Source organism: Desmodus rotundus, unplaced genomic scaffold (genome assembly GCF_022682495.2).
Source record: "Desmodus rotundus isolate HL8 unplaced genomic scaffold, HLdesRot8A.1 manual_scaffold_469, whole genome shotgun sequence".
Lineage (NCBI taxonomy): Eukaryota > Metazoa > Chordata > Mammalia > Chiroptera > Phyllostomidae > Desmodus > Desmodus rotundus.
The window spans coordinates 1-26,783 of record NW_026527554.1 but is presented as its reverse complement, the minus strand read 5'-3'; the positions used below and the strand labels follow the sequence as shown (position 1 = coordinate 26,783).

Below are 26,783 nucleotides of genomic sequence, written 5' to 3'. Positions count from 1 at the left end.
AAATTTTTTAATGTTTTCCCCCTTCCCCCTTTTTTGATATTTTTAATGTGGTCATTTCCCATTTACTTTCTAAGTGGTGGTATAATTATATAGGAAAGCTGTTGATTTTTCTTTACTAGTCAGATTTTTTAAACTTAGTTCCAAGTTTTGTTACTGTTTCAGTTAATAGACTGTGAATACCTTTGTAGAACTGGTGAATTGACCTCTACCTTTACCTGTAATTAAAAGATTGTTTTTGCTTGTTTTTGTTTTTGTTTTTAAGCTCTTTTCACTTATGGATATGAAACCTCCCATCTCTAGAGCCAAGATGATTCTCATCACAAAAGCTGCTATTAAAGCTATTAAGGTAAGAGTAAAATCAATATATTTAACTTGAAAAAATGGTTTTGAAATTTTGAAACTGTTACTAAACATGAGAATTTACCCTGTGCATCTGTTCAGGCCTGAGCCGTTGGACACTGACTGGCCTCTGGCGACGGCGCATGCAGTGGGCCTCTGCCCTGGGTTACTAGTGCTTCCCTTGCGCAGTTTCCCAGCTTTACTGACACTTAACAAGTAAAACTTGTATGCACTTAATATATTCTAAAACATGACTTGATACATATACATCGTTTAGTGATTACTACAATTACGCTAATTGGTGCTGTCACCTCATGTAGTGTGGGGGGGGTGCGCACGCACACCACACTGAAAAAGGTGAACTCCCAGAAGTGGAGAGTAGAGTGGCCAGGTTTTTTATTTCGTTTATTTCTTGTCATAAATCAGCTAAGTGTTAGTTTCATTTTTATGTAAAAAAAAAATTTGGTCTGCATGAAATTAAATTTCTTACCCAAGATGAAACCTAAATAAGTGATTAATTTTAGAAACTGCACAATTTAGTTTTGATTCTGTTCTTATCCCTCTCATAAATACTGCTTTATGAAGGTTTATTAATTAAAAATCTGAGAAAAGGTTCTTCTGTTTGGGGTGGAGGTTGTAGTTTTGTATTTTAGTCAATTTCTGATATTTTTTCAATTGATGATTAGGGTATTTCTGATGGTTTATTCAATATTATCTTGAGAATCATTTAAATTGTGCAGAGTTCAAGGTTTTAAGTATTTTCTAATTACATTGCAGGAAATGTAGACATGTAAACTAAATAATTTTCTTGTAATTCTTTTCAGCTTTATAAGCATGTAGTTCAAATAGTAGAAAAGTTCATCAAAAAGGTAACTATCCATTTTATGATTACCTCATTTTCATTATGTGCAATATTTGGGATTTGCTTTGTAAATTGTAATTTGGGTGTTTGCTTGTAAAGCCATTAAGCCAACAGGTTGTTGCTAGAGGTTCTCTGTAATCTCCAGAGGCTTTTTTTGAAGAAAACAAAACAACTTTAGGGCCATCCTGTTGACTGAGTGCCCACTGCGTGGTGGGCACTCAAGGACAGTCCCCTGTGCACTGCCTGCCAGGACTCCCCGTGAGCCCAGTGAGCCCCTGCCCTGCACCCTGGTACTCTGTGGGCGCTGCGTTCATCTTGGAACATTTCAGATGAAAGCACTTTGTAGTAGAACTTGTCCAGCTCTTCCCTACTCCCAACATAATTGAATCATCTTTAGTCTACAGGGGTAGTGTGCTTCATAATGGTGTGACCAGCACATGTGTCTCAGCGGAGGACCGAGAGCGGAGACTTGGGCATCATTGTCTTCTCCCGCAGCCTGGAGCTGTGGAGCTGTCTCTGATCCTTGGCCTTCGAATATTGGCTGAGAGAGAGAGAGAGAGAGTAGCAAATCAAAGTACCACTAAGTAAAATGAAAAAAATTAAAATTACCTGCATGCACATTTGAATCCACTCATGTTTTATTACATACATGTACACGAATAAAAGGAAAAGGGGAACCCACGACCGATAGCCTGCTCCCCCACTGAGGTTATCACAAACACCTGCAGAGGGCTCTGTTGCTTGACTGGGCCACCACTGACTCGGGCGGGGCCCTCCGTTGGCCATTCTGCCTTGTGGCTGGCCTGGGGGAGAGGGTAGGTGCAGCGCAGTTGCTGTTATTAGGGTAGACTGCCAGGTACGCAGCTGCTGGGTTAAACGCGGCTTTGCTTTTATTGCGAACTCATCCTCATAACGGGTATGCCACTGGGGTGTACGTGAGTGTCTATCCCTGTGTTCTGCCCACCTGGTCAACCTCATAGGCCCAGAATGGCCTTCCCTGTCAGTTTTTGTTCCTCTGGTACTGCATGTTAACATTCCCTTGTCCATAATTTTAAAAGGTAAAAAAAAATTTTTTTTGAGCAGGTTGCTTTGGATGTGTATGGACGTGGTTTAGGAATTGCTATAGTAATGCTGATCCTGGGAAGGTGTGGGAGGTAGAGGGGTGGAAGAGAAGGAAAATACCGAGGGTCTGAAGCACGAAGAGAAGGGAGCTCTGTACAGACCTGTGGGAGGCCCAGCTGGCCAGACGGCCAGTGTGCCGGTGGTTTCCGAACAGAGACCACCGTGCCGAGGGCTGCAGCCTGCGCTTTTGCTTTTCGTGCTGACTTTCTGTCTTTGTGTTTGTAGTGCAAGCCAGAGTACAAGGTTCCAGGGCTGTACGTGATCGACTCCATTGTGCGGCAGTCTCGCCATCAGTTTGGGACTGATAAAGATGTTTTTGGGCCAAGATTCTCTAAAAACATAACCGCCACATTCCAATATTTATATCTTTGCCCATCTGAAGATAAGGTATAGTTGGTAATTTTTTAATTAAAACTTGTTTTTATTTGTATTTATTTGACTATTTAAATGTATTTTAGATATTGGAAGCCCCTATGGTATTAGAAAGATAACCATATGGTAATTTCTGAACTTAAAACAAAACCCCATTTTTTCTGGAGCAATCATCTCATATTTATCTATTTTCTTTTTTTTTTTTTTTTAAGATTTTATTTATTTATTTTTAGAGAGGAGGGTGAAGGGAGGAAAAAAGAGAGGGGGAGAAACATCGATCAATTGCCTCTCACACAAGGTCCCTACTGGGGACCCGGCCCCCAACCCAGGCGTGTGCCCTGACAGGCGTGGAATCAAACCAGCGACCTTTCAGTTTGTGGGATGATGCCCAACCCACTGAGCCACACCAGCCAGGGCTGTGTATTTCCTTGTAAAGTCCTTTAGGGATGTCATCCTGTTAAAATATGAAAGGAGCACCAGATTGTTTTCAGGAAGACAGAGAGGACGCCCTGTAGTTGAGTGATGATGAAATTCTGTAGTCGAGAAAGGCAGGGTTCATCTCAGATGGCTGCTTTCTCTAGAAGGGACGGCAGTGCCAGAGTGTAAGTGGTCTTCGCCGCCAGTCACATGGCAGGCCTGGTGTCTCCCGTCCGTGGTTGCTGTTACAGTGTATGGACTCCAGGGGGCAGAGGAACACGCTGTGTCGTGGGCTCTGTGTTCATACTGGAGGAGCGCTCTTGTGGGGAAAGTACACAAGAAAAGAACATCACTGCTTCAGCAGGAGATCAGAGTTATGTCCTAAATAACACCCCTCTGGACCTCCATACTTACTGGTGCACAAAACAACTGACCTATAAGTTACTGGCCCGTTTCTTAGATACTGTGGCCCTGGCCAGGCGGCTCGGTTGCTTAGCATGTCGTCCCAGTACTCCAGGGTTGCAGGTTCGATCCCCTGTCGGAGAGCATACAAGAATCAATCGTGAATGCACAAGTGAGTGGAACAACAGTGACAGGCTGATGTTTCTACCTCCCTTCCTCCTTCCCTCCCTCTCTTACTCTGTAAAAAGAATCAATAAATTAAAAATGTATATTGTAATTGTTATAGTCATCCTAAAGAAATTCTTCTTCACTTCTGTTAACTTTTTTTCCCAGTGATAAGGTTTCTTTTTAACTATAAATTAAAGATGAACACTTCAAATACATTTCTCCGTTATTAAGTAATCCATTTCTTTTGCGCCTCCAGGTTATGTTACTTTACGTTCCTTTGCCCCCTCTGTCATTGTGGTAGGGCCACACTGCTGATGAAAGGCTGCTTACAGCCGTCTAACCAGGCTGTGACTCTGATGATAGACTTTTCTTCTCCTGCTTACAGAACAGACCTAGTATGGAGCAATTGGCCTAGGACTTTGTCTTCACTCCTTCTGTGAGGTGTAATGAATTATTTATGCAAATATTTATTGTGTGTTCATGTTTTCTCACACTTAACAGAGTAAAATAGTCCGTGTGCTGAACCTTTGGCAAAAAAATGGAGTATTCAAAATTGAAATCATCCAGCCTCTTCTGGACATGGCAGCAGGAAGCAGTAATGCTGCCCCGGGAGCAGACAGTGTTACCAATAACGAGGGTGAGGCCCCGCGTGTCTGCGAGCGTAGGGAAGGCTGTGTCTTCCCGTCCATACAGCGTTTGGGGGCTCTTTCTATTGGTGGAATTTTTTCATAAGAAGGAAAGTTGCATTTACATTGTGGAAGGTACAGGGTATTTTTCCCATAATTATTTGTAGTGAAAACACCATTCTTCCAGGACTCAGTACAGTGCAGACTCTAGTACCACAACCTGTGTTTTTACTGTATGTTAAACTGGACCGAATGTTATTTTAGTAAAGAAGCTTAAAGCAATGCAGATGGGAAAATGGATACATTAAAGTTCTTTTAGGCCTTAACGTCCTTTTCTTTTTTAGGTTCACCCCCTCCTCCAGTTAAAGTCTCTTCGGAACCCCCACTAGCCACTACCAACTCTGTACCAGCTGTCCCACAGCTGCCCAGCTCCGACGCTTTTGCTGCTGTGGCCCAACTGTTTCAGAGCACTCAGGGTCAGCAGGTAAACCACCCACCCAAGGTTAAATTGTTCGCAGTTTGGACTGTTGTCAGTTCTTGTTTTCTGTCCCTAATGCCGAGTGCATTTGAGGGAGGAAATAGTGCTACTGTTAAACTAGAAACGCCTTGACTGGGGAAGGTAATGGCATTGGAGGAGGGGGAATGCGGAAGGCGAGAGACAAGAGGCGTGCCGGGGACTGAGCGGTGCCCTTGGAAGGGAGCTGCTCTGGCCGGAGCTGCTGCCCCCAGGGTGGGCTCTCGGGCTGACTGCGAAGTCAGCAAACATATACTTACCTTGCTCACTATTCAGTGTATTTTCTCTTCTTTTTGACCATTAATTTTCACCATTGGGGTTGTCGACATACATTTTTAACTTTAAGCAGCGCCCCTTGTATCCCTGATTTTATTGATTCACAAACAACTTAACCATTCCTGAAACGTTGGCTCTCTTTCCTGGTTTACTCCGTGCCCGTGGCATTGCGAGTCACCTTGAAGGGCTCTTTCTTAGCAAAATACCTGTTGATGCAGTGCTTTTTACCGTGTGATGTGGTTGATCAGTTTGCCCATTCTTTAAGCTTCAGCAGATCCTTCAGACTTTCCAACAGCCTCCAAAACCACAGTCTCCTGCCCTTGACAATGCTGTGATGGCTCAAGTTCAGGCTCTCACGGCCCAGTTGAAGACAGCTCCCACGCCCCCGCCTGAGCAGAAAGCCACCGCGTTTGACAAGGTAAGGATGCCCCGCAGTGCCCGCCGTGTCTGTGCCCCTCACTGGGGATAGGGAAGCCAGCCTCCTCTGGAGTCTCGAGTGCTCGTTCAGTTGTCTTGTGGGTTCAGAGAGTCCCCCGTGACGTCAAAACATTATTTTTTCTAGTTATAAATTCAGTATGTTCTTTATGCAAAATTTTTCAGTGAAAGAAGAAATAAGGGGAAAGGAAACAGTAGAAAGGAAAGGAAACGGGACTGTTTACCATTAAGCCCCATACTTGGAGATAACTACTGTAATATTTTGCTGTGCGTTTTTTCAGAATTTATTTCCTGTGGATATATGCCTTTCTTTATTTGGTTGTATCACACATGTATATACACACGCACTGTTTTTAACTTGCTTGTTTTGGCCTTAATCTTCTTGTCTCATTTTGGTGGTGGTGTTAAGGCTGGTAGAGTTAGATCCTCATTTATTCCGAGTGCTTGTTAGGCACACTCCGTTACGTGGACACATCACCGTTTGTCTAGTCATTCCCCTTTCAGTGGACGTGTAAGTTGCTCCCCGAGTCTCGCTATTAAAAATCCTCAGTTACCACACGTGTGTGAGGGTTTGGGCTCCGGGTCTGCACTGCTCTGCTGGGCCTGGGCGTGTGGAAGGGGCAGCCACTGAGGATGTCGATGTGCTGAGAACGCACAGCTCAGAGCTTCTGGCCGAGATGCTAACCCAGACCCCTCCACTCTCACCTGTTCATGTCTTTTCTGTTTATTGGATTTATGGCTGTGTAAAATTCCATTCAGTTTTACAGGTTTCACTGCAGATAAACACATCTGAAGGTCCTAGAACTAAATGATACCTTGAGATTTCTGATTTCTTGGCAACGTTCTAATCACAAGCTGTAACAGCGCTAGCTGTCGTATTTTATGAGAGAGCCGTGGCGCTGGTGGTCCAGAGTAAGACTGCGTGCGGCGAACACTGGCTGTCACCGCATCCTGGTGACTTGCGGGTGACCACTGACTAGAAGAAGGTTAGATAAAAGTTTTGAGTGCAGAAGGTGTGTACACATAAGATGAAAACGCAGGTATTACAGAATGGTGTAAAGTAGAAAGGGAAGCAATTTCTCTGCTTTGAACAGATTTGTGTTTTTTCAGACCTATTTCCATGTACATGTGAACATAAATTCTTACATACTGTGGTTTATTAGATTTTTATTTTGAGTTTTGGTTAGTAAACCTTCCCACCTGTGTATTTTTTAATTTTGTATTTTCTTCTAGACGTTTTATATTTTTGGTTTTTTTACGTTTGTCTCTTTTAATTCTTCTGGAACCTACTTTACAGTATGGTTTAAGGTAGTTAAATCTTTATATTTTTAGAAATGAGTATTTCTCCCTCACTGTTTTGGTCACACTAACTTCTCATTTGTCTCTGTGCCTGTCTCTACACACTGTCCTGTCCCACTAATATGTTTGTTTACTTCTGCATTACAATTTAAATACTTGCAACCTATATACCATATTTTATTTCTAGGTGTCATGTCCTTCCCCCCACTCCCCACATTCTCTTTGGCTGTTCTCAGGCATGTTTGTTAGTCAGGGTTCGCCAGAAAAACAGCCAGTTTTTTACACACAGAACAGGGGACGGAAAGGGGAAGAGAGGCAGCATTTGGTTGGTTTTGAGGCATTGGCTCACACAGCTATGGAGGCTGGCAGGTCTAAGATTGGCAGGGCAGACGGGAGGCTGGAGACGCGGGTTAAGAGTTGCAGTTCCGGGCTGAGTCTGTTCTGAAGGGCAGGGTTTCCGTGTTGCTGCTCTTAAAAGAAACCTTCAACTGATTAGTTGGGGCCCACACAAATTATGGAGGATTTTATTTTTAAGATTTTATTTATTTCTTTTTAGAGATAAGGGAAGGGAGGGAGAAAGAGGTAAAGAAACATCAGTGTGTGGTTGCCTCTCATGTGCCCCTTACTGGGAACCTGGCCTACAACCTAGGCATTTGCCCTGACTGGGAATCGAACCGGCAACCCTTTGGTTCGCAAGCCAGCACTCAGTCCTCTGAGCCACACTGGCCAAGGCTAGAGGGTATTTCTTTATTCAGAGTCTTCTAATGTAAATGTTAATCACAGTTTTAAAATACCTTTGCAGCAACAGCTAGATTAATAGTTGACCAAACAGCTAGGCACCATAACCCAGCCAAATTGACACATAAAATTAACCATCACATTAACCTACTTTTCCAGGTGACCTTGAGCATGCATTTTGGAATTCATGGATTTATAGATTGATTTAAGAAGTATTGATAGCTTATTTATGCAGTGCTATTACAATGTCTTTTTTCATGTCTTGTACATTTGCTTCATTTATTCTTAGCTGTTTAGTCATGTTTCATGTTTAACGTTTCATAACATTTCATTTGGTTAATGATGACATAGAGCAAAACTGTTGATTTTTATTTTACCTTGTAAATGGTCATGGTATTAAATGTTTAATTTTCTAGTTGGTTCTCAGATTTTCTAGATAGCTACTCTTTACTTTTCCTCTTTAACATCTAAAGCTATTTCCCTTCCTTCCTCCTTTCCTCCCTCCCTCCTCTCCTCCCTCCCTCCCTACTTTCCTTCCTATTGTATTGGTAGCTAGGACTTCCGGGAAAATGTTGAATAATAGCAATGCTACTGGTATCCCTATCTTGTTAATTTGAATTGTAACTCCTCTAGTATTTTACCTTAAGTGAGGTGGTCCATGTTTGTTTTTATATCAAGTTTAGGAAAAAGGAATTTTGTGCTTTCCTGTTGCTAAAAAGGCCTGTTTTAAGCTAGTCAAACAAGTTGACTGGAAACAATTTGTGTATTTCATCTGATTCATAGATTTTCAGTTTCCTAAAAAGGAACAAAAAATATGTTTTTGGATAGATCTCAGTTTAATTTTTTAATTGCTTCAAATCTTTTTCCAATGCAATAGGTATAAATCTTAAAACCTTAAAAAGCGTGTCTGTATGTGATCAAGTGCAGAGCTCATAGGTCTCGTGTCTCGTAGGCCCCAGCTTTAGGTGTGGCAGTGTTCTGATGCGGGTTACCTAGCTGCTCGGCGCACGCTGCTGTGCAGTGGTGACGGGGCACCTGTGTTTTATCGCCATGAGGGTTAAGTAAGCCAGTGCGTGTAAAGCAGTGAGGTGCCTGGGCCACTCGGTCACAGGTCACAATACGACTTTTAATCACGTGGCCTGGAATTGCAAAGGGAAGCACACGTGCTGTCCCTTCCCAGTCTAGAAATCTGGTGTTCAGTAACGGTGTGGCAGAGCGGTCCCGGGGCACTGCCAGTGGAGGGGGTTGAGGTTGGGAGTTCACGAGCAGAACGGACGCCGCTGAAGAGAGAATACGTGTTGGATGCCAGAGACTGGGGCTGGGAGGTTGCGAAGACCGGTGTGCACATCCTCATTCTGCCGTTCTCGGCTCTCCCGTCTCGGTGATGCTTCTGAGTGACCAGAGCTGTAGCTTTCTCGTTTGTACAAAGAAGAAACTCTCTACTTGCCGGCTTCTTGTGATGATGTAGGTGGTCTACCCAAACACAGAGTGGGGTGTGCATTGTGCTGCTTTCCTTCCTTCCTTTCTGAATAAATGTAGTCGGAGTTTAAATGTCTCTTCTGGGCGTGATCTTGTTAAGTGCTCTGGTTCTTTTTTCTGATGAATGTTTCTGGTGGTCTGAGGTGAGCTGTGAAGTGTTTAGAAAGAAGCTGGTGCCCAGGCGGTGAGACCTCCGTGCCAGCTCGGTTTCTTCTCACGGTCATACACTCCTGTGCAGGGGCAGTGGGTGTTGCCTGCGGCATTCGTAGTGATCAGATGTGATGGTCTTGCTTTTCGAGCATTTCACAGCCTCCTGGAAAATGTGCATCAGTTGTCATATGTGCAGAGTCCCAAGATTTTTGTCTAGGAACATGACTATTTCAGTAAAACATTTACGTTGCTAAATTAACAATAAGCATATAGACAGTGGTCAGAAAGAAAACACTGCACTTATAATTGGGGAAGAAAAGCAGAACAAAAAATGTCTCTCTCAAATGACATTTGTGTCAAAATGGGCTGTCCATGAACCACGGTCCTAGGGGCTCGTGCGAGAATGGTACTGTGCGTGACGGCACGGCAGGAGTAGAGGTGGTGGGAGCGTCTGCTGTTGTTACAAAGCTTTTGTGCACTGAATACAGTTTGAAAACAGAATGCTGACATACCTGTTGCAGAAGCTACTTGATCGATTTGATTATGACGATGAACCAGAAGCTGTGGAAGAATCAAAGAAAGAAGATGCTGCTGCCTCTGCTGCCAGCACAGCCGCTGCCGCTGCTGCCGCCGCCGCACCCACCGCACCTGCCGCCACCGCCGTCGCCCCCACCCCGCCTGCCGCTGCTGCACCTGCTGCATCTCCGCCACAGGCCCCCTTGTGAGTCTCCATTCCTCAGTGTCTGTGGAGTTGGCAGTCTCTGTAAGGCGTAGCTTAAGGAATATTGAGTAGTGAGGTCACTTTTCATACATAGTCATTGTCTTTTTAAATGTTGATAGTTAGGTTTTCTCCCAGATGGGGAGGAGATTCTATAAGATTTATAACAAAAAAATGGCTTTTATGTTGAGAATAATGCTTAGTGTATTAGTTAATATATAGGCAAATAGATGATTGAGCAAAATGTTGATTATTAATGATTCCTAGACATTTTTTTTTCCATTTTTAAATCACTTATTTTTTAATTACAGTTGCCATACATTACTATATGAGTTTCAGGCTAGACAATATTCTCTATGCTTCTGTATCCGTGTGGGTGAGAGCCCCATGTGTTCTGGATGGGTAAAAGGAGCGCTCACGTTTTTCAGTGGGTTTCCTGGCGATGGCATGCAGCAGCCGGCATACTCCCAGCACCAGAGCATGGACCCGTTTCCGCCTCCGATGATGGCGCTGCAGCAGGACCCCGCGCACCATCAGGTACGGGCGCTGTCCTTGCAGCTGCATCTCCACCTTCCAGCATCCCCGTCAGAGTGTGTGGGTTGCACTGCACAGATCAAGGTTCAGCTGTGGAGCACAGGACCGATCAGAGGTGCTCTCTGCTTTAATTAAAACAAGGATGCTAAATGCCACATGCTTATACTTTAGTAATGGGTGTTTCTGTTCAAGCAGCTTAGAGAGCAATTAGGGCTCTCTCTCAGGGAACTGGCCTGTCTAGTTGCAGAGCTCTTTCCTGTAGGAGGAGCCTCTCTGGGGCCGGGGTGGTGGGTGCTGAGAGGCTGCCAGCACTCCCACGCAGGACCCGAGGAAGGGCCCTGGCCCACAGAAGAGCAGCAGGGAGTCGTGGGGTGTATTTTAGCACCGCTGCTAATTCAGAGTTTCCTAAACTTGACTGTGCATCTAATTAGTGGGGACAGGGGAGGGCATTCTGAAAACCTTGGTGCTGCAGTCACTCTAAAGGATCGTTTTTGTTCTCATTATGCAGTGTTCTATTGTACAGCTAGTCTCAAGGTAATACTTCATAGCCTTAGTTTAGAAAGGGTTCTAAGAAATCTGTTCAGACTGTATTCATTTTCTTATATCATTTTCAGTCCATTTTATACATTTGGTAATACGAAAATTACCTTGTGTTTTTTAATGACGTTTTGATGAATGAAGTTTGAAAAGTATTTTATAAGTGTGTAAGGTATGAAGAAAACCTATGAACTTATTTCAGAATGTTCAACAGTTATTGAAAGTTTATAAATAATTTAGAAAGAATACTTCTTTTGTGACGTTATAATTATACTTTTAATTGTATAGACATTGGAATGGCACAGAAATATGTTAGTTTGTGGTTTACTGTTGTTACTATGTTTGATGTCCTAAAAGTAGGCGTGTTAGTGGAAACTCTCCTTAGAGTAAATTTTTTTAAACGATTCTATGTATGTATGTGTGTAGGTAGGTAGGTAGGTAGGTAGGTATGTATTTAGAGAGAGGGGCGGGGGTAAGGGAGAAACACAGGGAGAGAAACATCACCTGGTTGCCTCTTGCACACGCCAAACCAGGGGCCTGGCCCACAGCCCAGGCACTTGCCCTGACCCGGAATCACACAGGTGTCCGCTGGACAGTGGCCAAGCCACCAAGCCCCATCCGTCAGGGCTGGGGTAAAGTTTTTAAGGAATGAATCTCAAAGTCACTGCTTCCAGCCACTTTCTCCCAAAAGTCAGACCTTTGACTTTAAGTTCAGTCTGTCTCATGGTTTCCTCACATAAGTGAAGTTACATCTTTAAATATATAAAACCCAAACCTTGTGTGTTCGTAATTTTAAAATGAGTCATAGGGTTTTTAACCAATATATTTCAGTATGTAACAATTCTTTGGTTAATTATCATCTGTGGAAATTGTTCATCACTATTGTATGTCATTGTAGTTTTTCTTAGATCAAAATTTATTGAAGGTATTTTAGTTTTATATTAAAGTAGGGATTTTTTAAAAATTATTTTTGGTAGCTGTTACTTAAAACCTACTTACACTTTCTTTAAAAACAAAGGTTCCGCTTCCTCCTAATGGACAGATGCCAGGATTTGGCCTTCTTCCCACACCTACATTTCCACCCCTGGCTCAGCCTGTGGTCCCTCCAGCTGTCCCCGGGCAGCAGCCGTTCCAGACCCCGTTCCAGGCCCCTAGTGAGCCACTGACGCAGAAGGCACATCAGGTAAAGCTTCGTTCTTGGTTGTCCACTAGCTTTGGTGGCGGGGACTTGTGCAGGCTCCTGCCTGTTTGCTTGGTGTCTGCATTTTTTAATGTGAAGAAAGACTCTTACTTGGGCACATATTAATCCTCTCTGTACCCCAAGTTTTTCATCTGGAAAATGGACATCATAACACTGCCAGGTAATTTCCATAATGTTCTTAAGGATTGAGGTACATGAGGTACAGAATGCTTGACCAGTGCCTAGTCATTAAAACGATTTGTAACCTATACGGAGTACTTTCTGAAAGTGAAATATTTCTTCTAATCTTGTAAACAGTATAAAAAAATGTTTCCCACTGAAGGCCAGTGATTATAAGCTAGTAATACGGACTCAAGCCACTGAAAGAGAACTGGTTCAAGACAAGAGATTTATGATTTAATGTTTTTTGGATTTTGTTCTCTTGCCTTACTTATAATTTTCACTTTGCTTACGTAATGATGGCTGGTTCTTTGTTTGTCTTTAAAGGAAATGAAAATAGAACAGCCTTGTACTCCAGAGGTTAATAAGCGGCACATGTCTGACAGCAGGAAGTCAAGATCTAGGTCAGCGTCCAGGTAATTCATAGGAAACGCTTTTCCCATCCCGTGTGTCTTAGGAGGCATTAGGAGTAAAACCAAGTTGGACCGGTTTCACATTGGGTGAATAGAGGAACACTTGGCGGGGGGGGGGGGGGGGGGGGGGGGGGGGGGGGGGGGGGGGGGGGTGTGTGTGTGTGTGTGTGTGTGTGTGTGTGTGTGTGTGTGTGTGTGTGTGTGTGTGTGTGTGTGTGTGTGTGCGCGCGCGCGCGCTGCGCGCGCGCGCGCGCGCGTGCAGTGGGGCCAGGAGCACATCTAAAAATCTCCAAGCTTAGTCATCTTACCCATGTTTGTTTCCTTTGAGTTGCTTTAATGCCTGCACACAGAGAGTACATGGAATTACAGGATTATGTCTTGATATTCTCATAATAATAAGCACAGTGCCTTTACACGTTTAACACTGACAGAAATAATCAGATTACGTTTTAATTGCTGCGGGAGGAAGACCCCACTGAGAAACAGGTGACAGCCGAAGCTCAGGGACAGCACTTAGCACCTCGGTTTGCTGATGTGGAGTCAGCGCAGCGCTGGGGTGTCGAGGTCGAGAGGCACTTTCATGAGTGGGCAGCCGTCTTTATCGCATTTAAAATATGATCTTTCCCTGCTACTGGTTTCTCACACCTTTACCAAATTACCTACTTACATTTTTCCCTTCTTTTAAAATTAACACGCTTACATTTACAATTTTTTTTTTCTTCATGTGCTATCCGTTCTCCATCCTCATGAAAATACTAGGTCACCAAAAAGGAGGCGATCTCGATCTGGTTCCAGATCTCGGAGGTCTCGTCATCGACGTTCCAGATCTCGGTCCCGAGACAGACGCCGACACTCTCCGCGATCTCGGTCCCAAGAAAGACGGGATCGGGAAAAAGAAAGAGAACGCCGCCAGAAAGGCCTTCCTCCGATCAAGTCAGAGACTGCGAGTGGTAAGTCCACTTTGTCTTCAGACTTCCTGCATTATTTTTTCATGTCACGTGTTTTTAGTGTTTTCAACTGTCAGCAAAGCACTGTCTATCATGCCTCATTTGTTTAATGTGTGTCCTGGCGGGGGCATCCAACCGTGGCTTCAGGCGGTCCAACGTGAAACCATAAACTGACTTAAAACCTTCTTTGTGCTCATCAGTTTTTGTTAGTGTTTGTGTATTTAGTGGGTGGCCCAAGATAGCTCTTCTTCTTCCCTTGTGGCCCAGAGACGCCACAAGGTCGGACACCCCTGCTGGGAGTGAATGTAAGAGACACACAGTATACACTCCACAGGTGGGCAGGGACAGTTGCACAGAGTGACCAAAAGCACTGAATTGGTTGGTTGGTGTTCAAGAGTCAGGGTTGCATCTTAGACCTTCCCCAGAGACCAGTTTCCGCAGCTCTGACGTGTATTCACTGTCCTGGTCTCGGTTCTGGAAGCGGTGCCACAGTGATTTAGAGATTTGAAGTGTATACAGGCCTTGCCGTCCTCTGGCGGTACCTTGGTGGAACTCAGCACACTTCTGTCGTGAAGTTGTCGGGTGAGGCGCAGTGCGGTTTGCTGCCAGACGTGCGTGCGCTCACGGCGCCGTGTCCGTTTCAGTTTGCAGCACTACACTCTGGGTGGGGCAGCTGGACAAAAGGACGACTCAGCAGGACGTCGCCAGTCTCTTAGAAGAGTTTGGTCCAATCGAATCAATTAATGTGAGTGTTTATTAAACTATTTCATGAAAGTGGACAGATGCAGGAGTGTTTACGTGGTAAAGCTTAGGGGATTGTGGGCTCATCAATAACTGGCAGTTGAGACCAAATTTAAAGTGCCAGTTTACAAGTGACCTAATCTCCGAAGATCGGAACAGGGGTTGATTGAAGAGATGGGTTGTTGGAACTGGTTACTTGGTATTATATCTTGTTGCTCTTTAATTTTGTTACCATTTTTTATAACGTCGGAATGTTTTGGAGCAGATGATTCCTCCCAGAGGTTGTGCCTATATTGTTATGGTTCGTAGGCAAGATGCTCACCGCGCCCTGCAGAAACTGAGCCGCGGGAACTACAAAGTGAACCAGAAATCCATGAAGGTACCGTGTCGCGCTTGTTTTTCTTAAACTGTAATTTTGGACATAGACATTCCATATGCACCTTTTAAAAAAGAGGTTATCTGCTAAAAGTTAACATGATGTTTAATGTTAGGTTTGTGGTAGAATTTTTATTTTTTAATGTAGATAGAACAGTTCATTAAGGTAATTAATTACTTGGTGCTTTATATATAATGTCATTTGGTGAAATATTTTATGTCATTTCAAAAATTTTGTCATCTCACGTTAACTATGACAAAATATTCAACAGAGAGAGAGAAGTGTGTAGGCCCATGGGCACTCTTCCCCTAGGGGCCACAGGCAGTGTGTCCTCGCTGGCGTGACACCGTTGTGCCCTTGCCTGGGGCCACAGATGGGTTTTGTCCAAAGTCCCAGTGTGTTGGGTGGTGCACGGGAGTTTGTGCTTGGCCCTGGTAAACCTTTTCCTTTCAGTTTTGTGCTGGCTCGCCGGGGGACCCGGGGAGCAGGGGAGTGGGTAAGGAGGTGACACCAGTCAAATTTCCATCCTAGGATGCAGTGAAAGGAATAGGCAGCCAAGTGTCCTGGTGTGAAGTAAGGGCCAGGGAGAGCGAGGCCAGACCCCATGCACGTTTGCTGCCCGAGTTGGGGGGGGGGGGGCGAGGACAGTGGGGAACAGTGAAGTCTCAGAATGCGTGACATTCTCGGCCTTCCTTTCTTTTTATATTCTAATCAATGGTGAAATAGATCGCCTGGGCCTTAAACAAAGGAATAAAGGCAGATTATAAGCAGTATTGGGATGTAGAGCTTGGTGTTACTTACGTTCCGTGGGACAAAGTCAAGCCTGAAGAACTGGAGAGTTTTTGCGAAGGCGGAATGTTGGACAGTGATACACTTAACCCAGGTAAGGCAGGACTTAATGTCTTTCAAAGTCATGCGTTTTCTTGTTAGTGCCTATGACAGATTTTTTTTTTTTTTTTTTTTTTTTTTTTTTGTAATATCACAAAGTGACTTTTGTGGTCTTTGCTTTTCTGCAACTGTATTGAGTGGAGAGATGCAGATCCAAACAAAATAATTACTGGTCGTAGGTGAAACAGATCAGATGAGCCTTAGCCTGGTTGGCGTCGATACTGTGTTTTACTCCAGTGCTTCCTAACAATTGCTTTGGAAGCGTTTAAATGTTCAGAGAAGAGTCGAGAGTGGAAGTGCACGTCCAGGAGGCGCAGTCACTCGGGTCAGGAGCACTAGCAGTGCCAGGGGGGACGGGGTCAGGGTGTGCAAAGTGCAGCACAAGCTGGCACGGCCTGGAGACCCACAGGTGGCCTGAGGGGCAGCGGCATGGGGTGGCACGGCAAATAGACCCAGTGAGGCGAGGAAGCGTCCCAATGGGGAGTGACTGCAGGAGCGTGGGGGTTGGGGGGGTGACCCCATGCTGGCCTGGCTGTCCCCGCCCCTCCTCCCTGCACAGTGCCTGACGCCTTCACTCACGCAGAGAGCTAAGGGTCTGTGCAGGCAGATGGGCATCAGTCTGCTTGGCGCCAGGCGCACTGGGAGGCTGGTCCAGGGGAGGGTCATGCTCTTCCACCCGGGACTCTTTGTCCCAGCAGCGAGAACCCAGACTGGGGCTGGGTGTGTCTGGGTGAGTCCCACCTCTGCCACTTGCAGGTATGTGACCTTGGACAGTTTGTCTTCATTTTCCTCATTTATGACATGGAAATAAGAAGAACTACTTGTGGTTATAAGGATTGATTTAATTAGTGTATATAGAATGCTTAGAACTGTGCCTGGCACACAGGAAGCACTTTTCTTTTTTTGCGTATCTGCTAATTTAAATACCATGTATAAGATTAGCGTGACATTTTCTTAATCAGATTGCTGGTTTTTTAATATAATCTGCATTTTAAAAATCACTTCTGGATTTAAAGTTATAAACTGAACACGGTAAACTTGCATTGTTAAATTTGTTGAACTCTTATAATAGAGTGGAAAGGAATTCCCAAGAAGCATGAAAATGAAGTTGCTCAAAATGGAGGGGCAGAGAGCTCACACGCGGAACCAGTATCGCCCATCCCTAACCCTTTGCCTGTGCCGGTCCCTCCGATGCCTGTTCCCGCACCCATAACGGTGCCTCCTCCACAGGTAAGACCGTGTGGGGCGCTATTCAAATGCCCAGGTGTCTCAGAGATGCCTTCCTAAACCTTCCCGTAGATGTGTGCCAGACTCGCAGTCTAGGATGGGAGTGCGTGAACGCGCACTACTGATTTGTTACATTGTGGTATGTCTGACCGACACATTGTTGATTGATGTAAGTGAAACCAGAGAGCACTCGTTGCCTGCACCTGTCTGGTTCCTGAGTGTGTCCCAGTGAGATGCTGCAGACTGGAGGTGCGCACCTGTTCAGGCTCCTTCTGCTCTTTACTCTCCCCTTGTGTTCTCAGCACTCTTTGTTCTTCGTGGACTCAAGTTCTGCGGGGTGTGGATTTGTGCCCTGCGGGCAGCTGTTGTGGGGGAAAGGTAGTTTCTAAACCTTCATTCTGGGTGGTGCCGTGGTGAAATTTTTTTTTAATGAATTGAGTGCCATTTAACATGAAGGCGTATTCTTAGAGAGTCTTTGCTGTCCTGGTACTTCAGAAGAAAGGCTCTGGATTCTGGCAGAACAGGGTCTGCGCACCAGCTCCGCGGGTCACGCAGCAGTGAGACCTTGGGCGAGTCACCTGCCCTCCAAGCTTGGGTTTCCTCTGTATGGAGTGCAATCCCTTTCCTGGCTCCCGCTCTGGGCTCTGGCAGTTTTCCTAGATCAGAGCTGTTTTGAGGATTAAATGAGCTAATGTGTGTTAAATACTCAGTAGGTTTCCTGTTACATAATAAGCTGAATCATAAAAAACCTTTTGGTTAAAACTATAAATAGTTGAACCATAGTTTATGTATGTTCTAGATTTTCCTTGTCTTTCAACACCTTCCTTTCTCCGTTTCTCACGATAAATCTGACCGGGTAGATCTGCACTGACACGAAGTGGGGGCCTGGCCTCTGGCGTTAGCTGCAGGGTTTCCTACACTGCCTCGCTCTGCAGTCAGCCTCTGACTGTGCCCGTCAGTGTTGGTTTTAAATGAGATTCCAGTATATCAGCATTCATTTAAAGGAACCTGACTAACGTGTTAAACTGACCATACTTACTTTTATTAATAGCTAATATTTATTTGTTGGGTGTTTATGAAGTGCCAGCCAGTGGCATTTAGCGCGTGTTAGCCCTTTGATCCCTGCGGGTCGGTGAGGGCAGCACCTTGCACTCCCAGACCCACACACTGAGGTCCAGTGCGCGCTTACTGAGGGCCCAGAGCCGGTTAGGGGCAGCGGCCAATGGACCCTGGGGCCTGAGGCCTTGGTCACTGTGCGCCAGTCGGGTAGCTTTTCTTAGAGTTGTGTTCCTCGGAGCCACCTGCTCGTGGACAGTTTTTAGCGTGGCATCTGTCAGACCCCAGCAGGTGCTGGTAAAGTGCAGTGTGAACTGCTGTCATAGAGTGGGGGGCAGAAACACCGTTTGGGGGGTACAGATTGCTGCATGCTTTTTAATCACATAGTAGGAACAGATTCAGAAATAGCTGTTTTTTCCAATAAGACATTTTCTTGGCCTGCTCACCATGTGGGCGGGAGGGCTCGTGCACAGCTTCCTGTCCCTTTGTCCCAGGTGCCACCGCAGCAGCCCGGTCCTCCTGTGGTCAGCGCTCTGCAGCCACCCGCCTTCACCCCTCCCTTGGGGATCCCTCCGCCAGGCTTTGGTCCTGGTGTTCCTCCTCCTCCTCCTCCGTTTCTGCGCCCAGGATTCAACCCGATGCATTTACCACCAGGTACGCCAAGTCGTGTGAAAAAATGTTGGTTTTGAGTCTGAGGTACAGTGACACAGCGGCAGTGACATCGTTTTTCTTGTCGCAGGTTTCCTTCCTCCCGGACCCCCACCCCCTATAACTCCACCAGTGTCCATCCCTCCTCCGCACACTCCGCCAATGAGCATCCCCAACCGTAAGCACAGCCTCCTTGTGTTCGCACCTCTCGGGGTCGGGGGCAGAGGGCGGGCTGGCAACGGGCCTGCAGTGTGGCGAGAGAGAGGAGCCGGGGGACGAGTAACTGTTCAGCTTCACGTGTCGATGTGGTTGTGTCCCTTAGCTGCTATCGCTGGTATAAATGAAGACACCACAAAAGACTTACCTATTGGAAATCCCATTCCAACAGTGGTGTCTGGGGCGAGAGGAAACGCCGAGTCTGGGGACAGCGCGAAAATGTTCGGCTCCGCTGTGCCGCCGGCCGCACCCACGAGTCTGCCCGCCCCTCCTGTAACCCAGCCTGTCTCACTTCTGGGTAAGTGGATGTGTTACCACGCTTTTCTTTTCCTCTGCCCAAGCTAGGTGTCGTCGTTTTTTTTTTAACTGGTAATTTTGGCAAAATTTCCTCTCTGGGTCTAATGTCTTCCTTTGAGGAGGGTCTTCCTCTTAAACATGAGTTCTTGATCTTGACCAAGAGTGGCCCTAGAGACAGTGTCCATGATGAAATTATGTTTGTTTGCCTTGAACAAAAGTTGGGTTTGCATGTCTAATTTGGCATAGAGAAGGGTCTCTGTAAGGGGGGGTACGCTGTCCGAGACTGGCATGACCCAGATGCCCAGCTTTGTAAGAGATGACGTTTCTTCGACAACATAGTCCTCCCCCCCCAGTTTGGACCAGTTTTTCTGTATCCGACCTCGGTAGCGTTCTCTGTGGGCTGGCAAAGACAGTGCTCTTGGATACATGCCAGTGAAATGGCTCTGTTGCCTGAGTGACAGACCTCAGTGTCCTCCTGCTAGAGGTTGTCCGTTGTCCTCCACCCACAGCGTGACCTCAGTGATGAACGGAAGTGTGAGTTAGCGTGTGTGCAACTTTAAGAGGCCTTGCCCTTGCTTGCCCGAATTACACTGGAATACATCACATCCTTGTTACACTGACCATCTCTTCAGTAATAACTTGGTGTACTGGAGGTGGTATTGTCCAGCATGCGGAACCCCTGAGTCTCCTCACGGGTGGTTCGTCCCCCTTCGGTGTCAGGGCGCTCCAGTCCCACGAGTCTGGGGTTTTCAGGGGTGCACGTGCGTGCACGCTTACATCCATCATCTCAGGTGTCGCAGGAAAGAGCACATGGGTCACCTGAGCTGTAGGGCTGTGGGGCATTGGTGTGGGACGCGGGCCTTGACTTTTCACCTGTGCCTTTCAGGACTGTCGGAGGTTTTTCCTTTGTACCTGTACTACGTTTATAATAAAAATCGATTTGTTTTTAAATGGCATGCTGTCTTGTGGCCTCTCCGAGACTGAGTTTAGGTTGGTAATAACCCTGACCTTTACTTCCCTTAGCACACAGACTGAGTGATAGTAAAAGAGAGTTTGGGGTGGAGGTCCGCCACCGGTGACGTAGCAGTGGTCTTCGTAATGGCGGCGGGCAGTTGGTGGGATGAGGAGGCTGCTTAAGAGGCCTGCCCCTGGGAGCCCTGTAGCAGCAGGAGCGCTGGACTAGCAGCCAGGGGACTCTGCCATCTCTGGTTCTCGGTGTTGTTATGTCTGGTTCCGATATTGGTCATGCGATGGTTCCACAAAACTCGCAGACTCTGAGTTGGACAGAGTTTCCTGATTAACCGCTCTCTTTCACCCCACACTCCTGATGATGAACGCTGTTTGAAACGGAATTTTCTAGTCTGACGTCCATGGATGTTAGGCCACCTGAGACCATTTACAAAGTTGTGTGCATTTGCTTTATTCCTGGGCTTAATAAATTAATTGAATAAGTGAGAAGATTTTATTATCTCCCAGAGTATAATACCGACCACGTTCAAACAGCCTTGAAGAAGTAGCTGCCTTGATTTAACATGCGGGCTTGAAGATCCCGCCTTTGTCTCTTGTCACTGCTGAAGTGCGCAAGTACCACTCGGCATCAGCCGTGTGAAACAAAGTAGGACAGGGCAGAAGGTCGTGACCTGGGAAATAAACCCAGGAAGCGGAGCGCTGGTAGAAAAACAAGTTTCTGCGCATTTAACGTTACCTGACATAGCTGTCATCTGTCCCTCCTCCCCTCCTTGCCCCCTAGCACTCCCACGAGAAGGGAGCCCCGCGACAGGGGGGACGTTGGTTACACGAGTGGGTGGACGGCTGGCTGGCCCTCAGTGCCAGGCTGTTCATCCTGCCTGTGGCGGTCTCTGTAGCTTTTAACGCACAGTTCAGAAATTGAAAGCCCTTCAAAGTCTGGAAAGCTTAAGATCTGACGTAACGTAACAATGAAAGCTTGTTAAAAATAAGTAGTTTTTACGGAAATAGAGTTTTAGTCAGAGAAGGAAAGCCTTCCATGTTCCTTCCGTTAGAAACCTTGAAAAGGATGTCCCATGAACTTTGACCTTTCAGAGAAATGAGACTTCTCTGTGTGCGTGCAAAGAAGGGAGGATTTATCCATAAGACTGACGGTGATGAAGGGATGACATCATCCGTACCTACTGAAGGTAGTGATCAGGTGGGGTCCCTGCTGCTCTTGACCAGGTCATGGGCCCTGACTTCAGGTGCTCTCAGGTTTCTCCGGGCGCTCTGGCGCTTTCTTCCCTGGGGATGCACAGAGGCGGAGTGCCGGGCAAGAGCCCTTTCAGCCTGGAGGGGAAGTGTGGCACTGAACTCCCATCGCTTTATCTGGGAGAAACGGACTGGAGACGCTGTGCGTGCAGGGTGTCCTGGGGACCGCACGGCCTGCCACCGGGCGGCCCTGCTGAGGGAGGAGAGGTGGGCCACAGGCAGTGTCCAGACCGCCTCAGGGCAGGGCTTAGCTGCTGTGATCAGTTTCAGACGGTAACGGTGTTTGACAAAGGGAGCAAACTCTTTAGGGGGGAACATTTTGTCTTGACATAGTTGCCTCAGGAGTTTTCACGGTAGATTAGACCAGCTCCCAAGTTCACACACAGTAAAGTTCCATCAGTTGGCTCACTGAGGAGATGTGTGTGTTGGTCACAATGGAGATAGCGCAGCATGACATCTGGGTTCTCCCCATCACTCAAGCTCAAACGGTGTTACAGTGGAAGGTGAGCGTGTCATTGAGAGACTTGCCTAACTTGGGCCCTAATTTCTGAAATGTAGCATTAGCATCTGTAAGTAGCAGGGGCCAAGCTAACGTTCACGAGGGCTGCCAGAGGTCCGCAGTGAGGCCTGAGCAAGCTGGCAGGAGGCGGCGAGGCGCCGCTGTAAGGGTGGCCCGGTTTAAAGAACCCTCTGATCGTCAGACATAAGTGTGGGCATGGGTTTGGGGTCACGACTCCGCATTTCTGGGGTTGTGCTCAGGCAGCCAGCCAGCCACCAAAATGAGAGAGAACTGAACCTCCACCTTGCAGAGACTCTGGGTGTGTTAGAGACCGGTCATCTGAAAGGACAAAAGTCTTGGCACACAACAGTTCACCGTCACTGATGTTTAAAGAGATCCCATCCTAGTACTTCACACTGCGCAACAGCAGGTAGAAGGGTGGCGGTTCGGTAAAAACCGATGGTAAGTTTCCTGGTGCCGGTCATTTAGGAGGGAGGAGCATCTTAATTCATTCTCTTCACTGTATGCGGGCCTATGTTTACTTCTGTGGGACATGTATCTATAACATTTTGTACAGCACATTTTTATTAAGTTTGTTGTAAATGTGAAATTTGGGTTCCTTTGATGTTCCAGACAATAAAGAAGATACATTAAAAAATGTTTGTTTGTGTTACATATTTCTACTGTGCTACCAGTATATCCAAAATGTTTTTTCAAGGAAAAATTATCCTAGGTTGGACTCATTCCTTTTGTGGAAAATTAAAGCCTCTTTTATTGCCAAATACATTTAATTATTAATGTGCAGAGAATCTTCCCAGTTTTGTAACACTGCTGTAGATGATGGTAAACTCATAAATAAGAATTGGGTGTTCGTAAGATTGTTTCCTACTTAGTGATAATTTCTGTTACCAAAAATTTAGAGCCAAAGGGATAGATTGGCGGCCGGCAGCCTGAACTGCTGGGTCTGCGTCTGCCCCTGCCTGGCCTCAGTCGGTGCAGTGTGTTGAGGTTCCCAAATTCGCACACTGAGGAATTATGTGGGCAGGATTGGTTTGTGAATTATTACACCGGAACAGCTGTGTTTGCTTTTATACAATATTTTATAATACTTAAAACTGCTGAGAAGATACATAATTTTACCATTGACTTCTATAATTACTTTAAAACTGGTATTTGGTTTGTGGTGATTTTAGTTAAATATCTATGCCCAGAATTTTTTTTAGTAATTAGTAATTTTTAACAACATTTGAATTGAAACATTAGAGCACCAATGTACTAGTGTGAAACATTCAAAGGAAACCTGAAGATTGTTCTGGAAAGTAGTATTTTTTTAATAATATCTAATTTTTTTTAATATAATTTTCTGCAACCTAATATTTTTCCTGTAAACTTTCCCATGATGTCTAGTTACATTGATCATAAGCTAGAGGATCTACCCGGTGTTCGATTTGGTGCCAGACGAGCTTGTGGCCTGTGGACCCTGTGAAAGCTCTTTCCTTTGGGAGGCTTCCAGATACGCATTGCATCACCCATTAGGTTGGTGCAGGAGAAGTGGGTCCCCAGACTCACCACGGTGCCTTCAGCTTAGGTATCACATTGTTCAGTAGCTACTTCCTGCCGTTAGCCCACAGCGGGTGCTTGCCCTGGCTGTGCATTTGCGTTTTCCCAGCAGGGCACAGGAAAGTTCTTGAAAAAAGGCTTGAGAGGTGCTCCTCACACTTGGCCCACATCCCCTGCGCTTCCTCGGCTGCAGAGCCCCTGCCCATAGTCTTCACCTTCACGTCTCCGGGGCTGGAGGCAGGTTGGGGGGCGAGGCTCTGGGCGGGTTTTGCTAGACAGATTCTGCTGTGAAGAACTCCAGGTAAGATTTTTTTGCTGATTACATTGAAAATAAAATTCCCTATGGGTAATCTCATTCAGTGATAGGTTAACTGTATGTTTTAAACTCTTGATTCTAATAACCCAGCTCTTGAATCTAAGTCATAGCTGTTACACTTTGCCAATTATAGTAAGAGAGCGATTAATACACAAACTGGAATTCTAAAAAGCGACTGCAAATGAACCATAGGGAAATAATCAGAAAAGGCCTATTATACCTTTTTTTTTTTTAAGGAAAAACCAGGAGTCATTTTTAAGTGATAGTAATCAATTTCTGATTTCTCTTTGAAATTCTTCTCATGTAATAGATTTTATCGAAAGTGTACCCTATGCTGAAAATAGATCTCAGCATCCCTGCATTATGTGTTACTGAAAACTCAAATTTCTCCTTACAAATCTCTCACTAGTATTCCAAGCACGATTTTTAAAATAATCTTCCTATGAAATGTCGTCTAAAATGCGGTTTAATTCTTTGAAAGTTAGCTCCTTACCCTTCCGTTCTCTCCAGCAGCCAACACAGTGCCTGCGGTAGGAACCGCAGGGCAGGCAGAGTGGTCACGCCCTGAGTGCCGCTGTCTGGTGAATCTAGGGAAAAGACGCACACACGAGAGTCATCCTGTTTCCGTTTTTTCTTTCTTTCTTTCTTTCTTTTTTAAGATTTTATTTATTGTTAGAGAGAGGGGAAGGGAGGGAAAAAGAGAGGAGAGAAACATCAGTGTGTGGTTGGTTGCCTCTTCCACGCCCCGGGCGTGTGCCCTGACTGGGAATTGAACCGGTGACGCTGGGGTCCGCAACCTGGCTCCCAGTGCTTGGAGCCACACCAGGCAGGGCCTGTTTGCGTTTTCTGAAGGTCTGGAATAAAAGAGCACTTGGTGAATATAGAGACCCACCTATGGATATTGAGGACTTGGGGAGAGAGGAGCGGCTGACCTTTTCCCATGAGTGGGAAACTTTGTGTAAGTTCATGCAAAATGCCACAGTGACATTCTGTTGGGGTCAGCTCGAAACAGGCAGACTTGCAGCTGGGCGCAGCAGTCAGGCTTGTGGAGGAAACACAGCCTCTCCAGTCTCGGGGCGTCTTAGGTTGCCACGAGCAGAGCCTCACTGCCCTGCGCCTGCCGCCTGCGGGTGTCCTGGCAAGTCTGTCTCCTCTGCCACCGCCATTCGTTCAGACGTTCCCCACGTGTTTACTCACACCTGCTGTGCACCCGGCAGTCACTCTTCTGGGGCCCAGAGACACCCGAACGAACGAGACGGGGCCTGTCTTCCTGGAACTCATGTTTGGTTAGGGATTTGGATAATCAGTAAACCAATCATTTCCTGTGGAGAGTTTTCATGGAGAGAGGAAAGCAGAGGTTCGGGGGTTGGAGGAGTAGCCTGTGGAATGTGCTGTTGTACATAGGACGGCCGAGGGGGATTCTGGAGGGGAACCGTGGAGGAAAGAGCCCAGGCACACGGAGGAAGGAGATTGCCAGTGGAACGAAAGAGGGGCCTGGGCTGAGAGCCGACGTGGCTCGTGCAAGGGGCCACAGTGGGCTGGTGTAGCTGGGCAGGCGTGGGGAGAGTAGCAGGTGAGGGCCAGGCTGTGGTGGGATGTGGAGGGTCTGGACAGAGGGTACGAAGGGAGTTATATTTTTTAAAGAACTGCTGTGGCTGTTGTACAGCGAACAGGCAGAGAGGGAAGAGGAGGCTAGTTTGAAGGCTGTTGAGTAGGTGAAATGAAAACCCACGTAGTGGGGGTGCATCTGAGCAGTGAGTGTTGGGTTCTGACTTTATTTTAAAGGTGGAGCCTGCAGAACTGCCTTACAACTCTGGTGGGTGAGAGGAAAGAGTCACAAATGACCTTGACCTGAGTGGGTGGGGGGGGGGCGGTCCTGAGATGGGCAGCTCTCACAGGAGCGGGTGCATTAGGAGGCTGTCCAGTTACAACATTGGATGTTTCAGCTTTGATATGCAGGTGCACGTGTCCAGGAAACAGCTGGTAAATGAAGTGTGAACACTGTCGGTTCTGATGCCGTCAGCACAGCCACTGGGGCCTGAGAGGTTTCCCTGGGCAGGGAACTGGGGGGTGGAGAGGGGGCGAGCCAGCAGTGAGACTTCAACAAGGAAGGTGGGAAACGCAGTGAGAACTGGGGTGGATGCTGTTCTGCATCCCAGGCACTCTTGTGAGGAGTTTAAGCGGATCAGTCATTGAAGCCTTACAGCCCTGTGGGTAGAGCAGTCATCCCATTTCATACATTGGGAAACGAGAAGATAGAAAGGTAGGAAACTGCCCCAGGTCACAGCTACATGTGGTGGGGCTGGAACTGGAGGTAGCAGCATCACTCCGACAACTCCTGTGCGTTTAAACTACCCTGTACTGTTCCGTCCCGCAAGCGATACCAAGAAGGCTGGACAGTCGGCTCCGAAGCCAAGAAACGGGAGGTGTTCTGGAAGCAAGAAGCAGAGAATCCCTGGGTAGGAGGGAGAAGTCAACCGTTGGGTGCCATGTGTGGGTCAAGGAAGAGACTGGGCAGCTGCATTTGGCGAGATGGCATCGTGTGGGGGACCTCAGGCAGTGTGCTTTAGGGGGCGATGGGTCCAAAGGCCAGGCACCAGGGTGAAGAGAGGATGGGCGGTGAAGAAATGGATGCCGTGATGTGGGACCCCTGAGATTTTCTCTGTAGGGGAACGGGAAAATGGGGCACTCACTGAAAGGAGATGAAAAGTGAAGCTTATTTTTTTATCTCCAAAAGATGGGTGAAACTATAGTACCGTTATTACTGGAAGATGCAGTGGAAGGGAAATGTCTGGTGCCGGACAGAAGCATTTGCTAGCTGAGGGCCTCACGCAGGGGAGAGGGGCTGGGCTCAGGGTCTGAATGGGGGCCTGCTTGGCCTTCGGGACGCGTGCGTGCCCACGGACGGAAGGTGCAGCGGCGGTGGGCCAGCGCAGGTGAGTGAGCTGGTAGGTGTGGCCAGCAGGGAGACGAAAGTTTCTCCAGGTCTTTGATTTTCTCTTAATGACAAACCAGCTAGGATAAAAGCAGT

At 46.6% G+C, this 26,783-nt stretch overlaps 1 protein-coding gene across 1 annotated transcript; it reads left to right on the top strand.

Moving 5' to 3' along the window:
- The first annotated feature begins 168 nt into the window (after nucleotides 1-168).
- Nucleotides 169-20,830, top strand: LOC128780121 (SR-related and CTD-associated factor 4). Its single transcript, XM_053917921.1, has 18 exons — nucleotides 169-346; nucleotides 1,164-1,208; nucleotides 2,549-2,710; nucleotides 4,184-4,319; nucleotides 4,653-4,792; nucleotides 5,364-5,516; nucleotides 9,721-9,920; nucleotides 10,346-10,454; nucleotides 12,007-12,171; nucleotides 12,676-12,764; nucleotides 13,521-13,711; nucleotides 14,353-14,453; nucleotides 14,715-14,828; nucleotides 15,552-15,708; nucleotides 16,786-16,943; nucleotides 18,491-18,650; nucleotides 18,736-18,822; nucleotides 18,967-20,830. The coding sequence occupies exons 1-18, from the start codon at nucleotides 275-277 to the stop codon at nucleotides 19,203-19,205; spliced, it is 2,478 nt and encodes an 825-aa protein (XP_053773896.1). The 5' UTR covers nucleotides 169-274; the 3' UTR covers nucleotides 19,206-20,830.
- Nucleotides 20,831-26,783: the final 5,953 nt, after the last annotated feature.

Excerpts from the sequence above, each read along its gene's own strand:
- LOC128780121 (XM_053917921.1), top strand. The coding sequence starts at position 275 with ATGGATATGAAACCTCCCATCTCTAGAGCCAAGATGATTCTCATCACA. Across the intron at positions 347-1,163 it reads CTGCTATTAAAGCTATTAAG|CTTTATAAGCATGTAGTTCA; the intron begins GTAAGAGTAAAA and ends AATTCTTTTCAG. Across the intron at positions 18,651-18,735 it reads CCCGATGCATTTACCACCAG|GTTTCCTTCCTCCCGGACCC; the intron begins GTACGCCAAGTC and ends TTCTTGTCGCAG.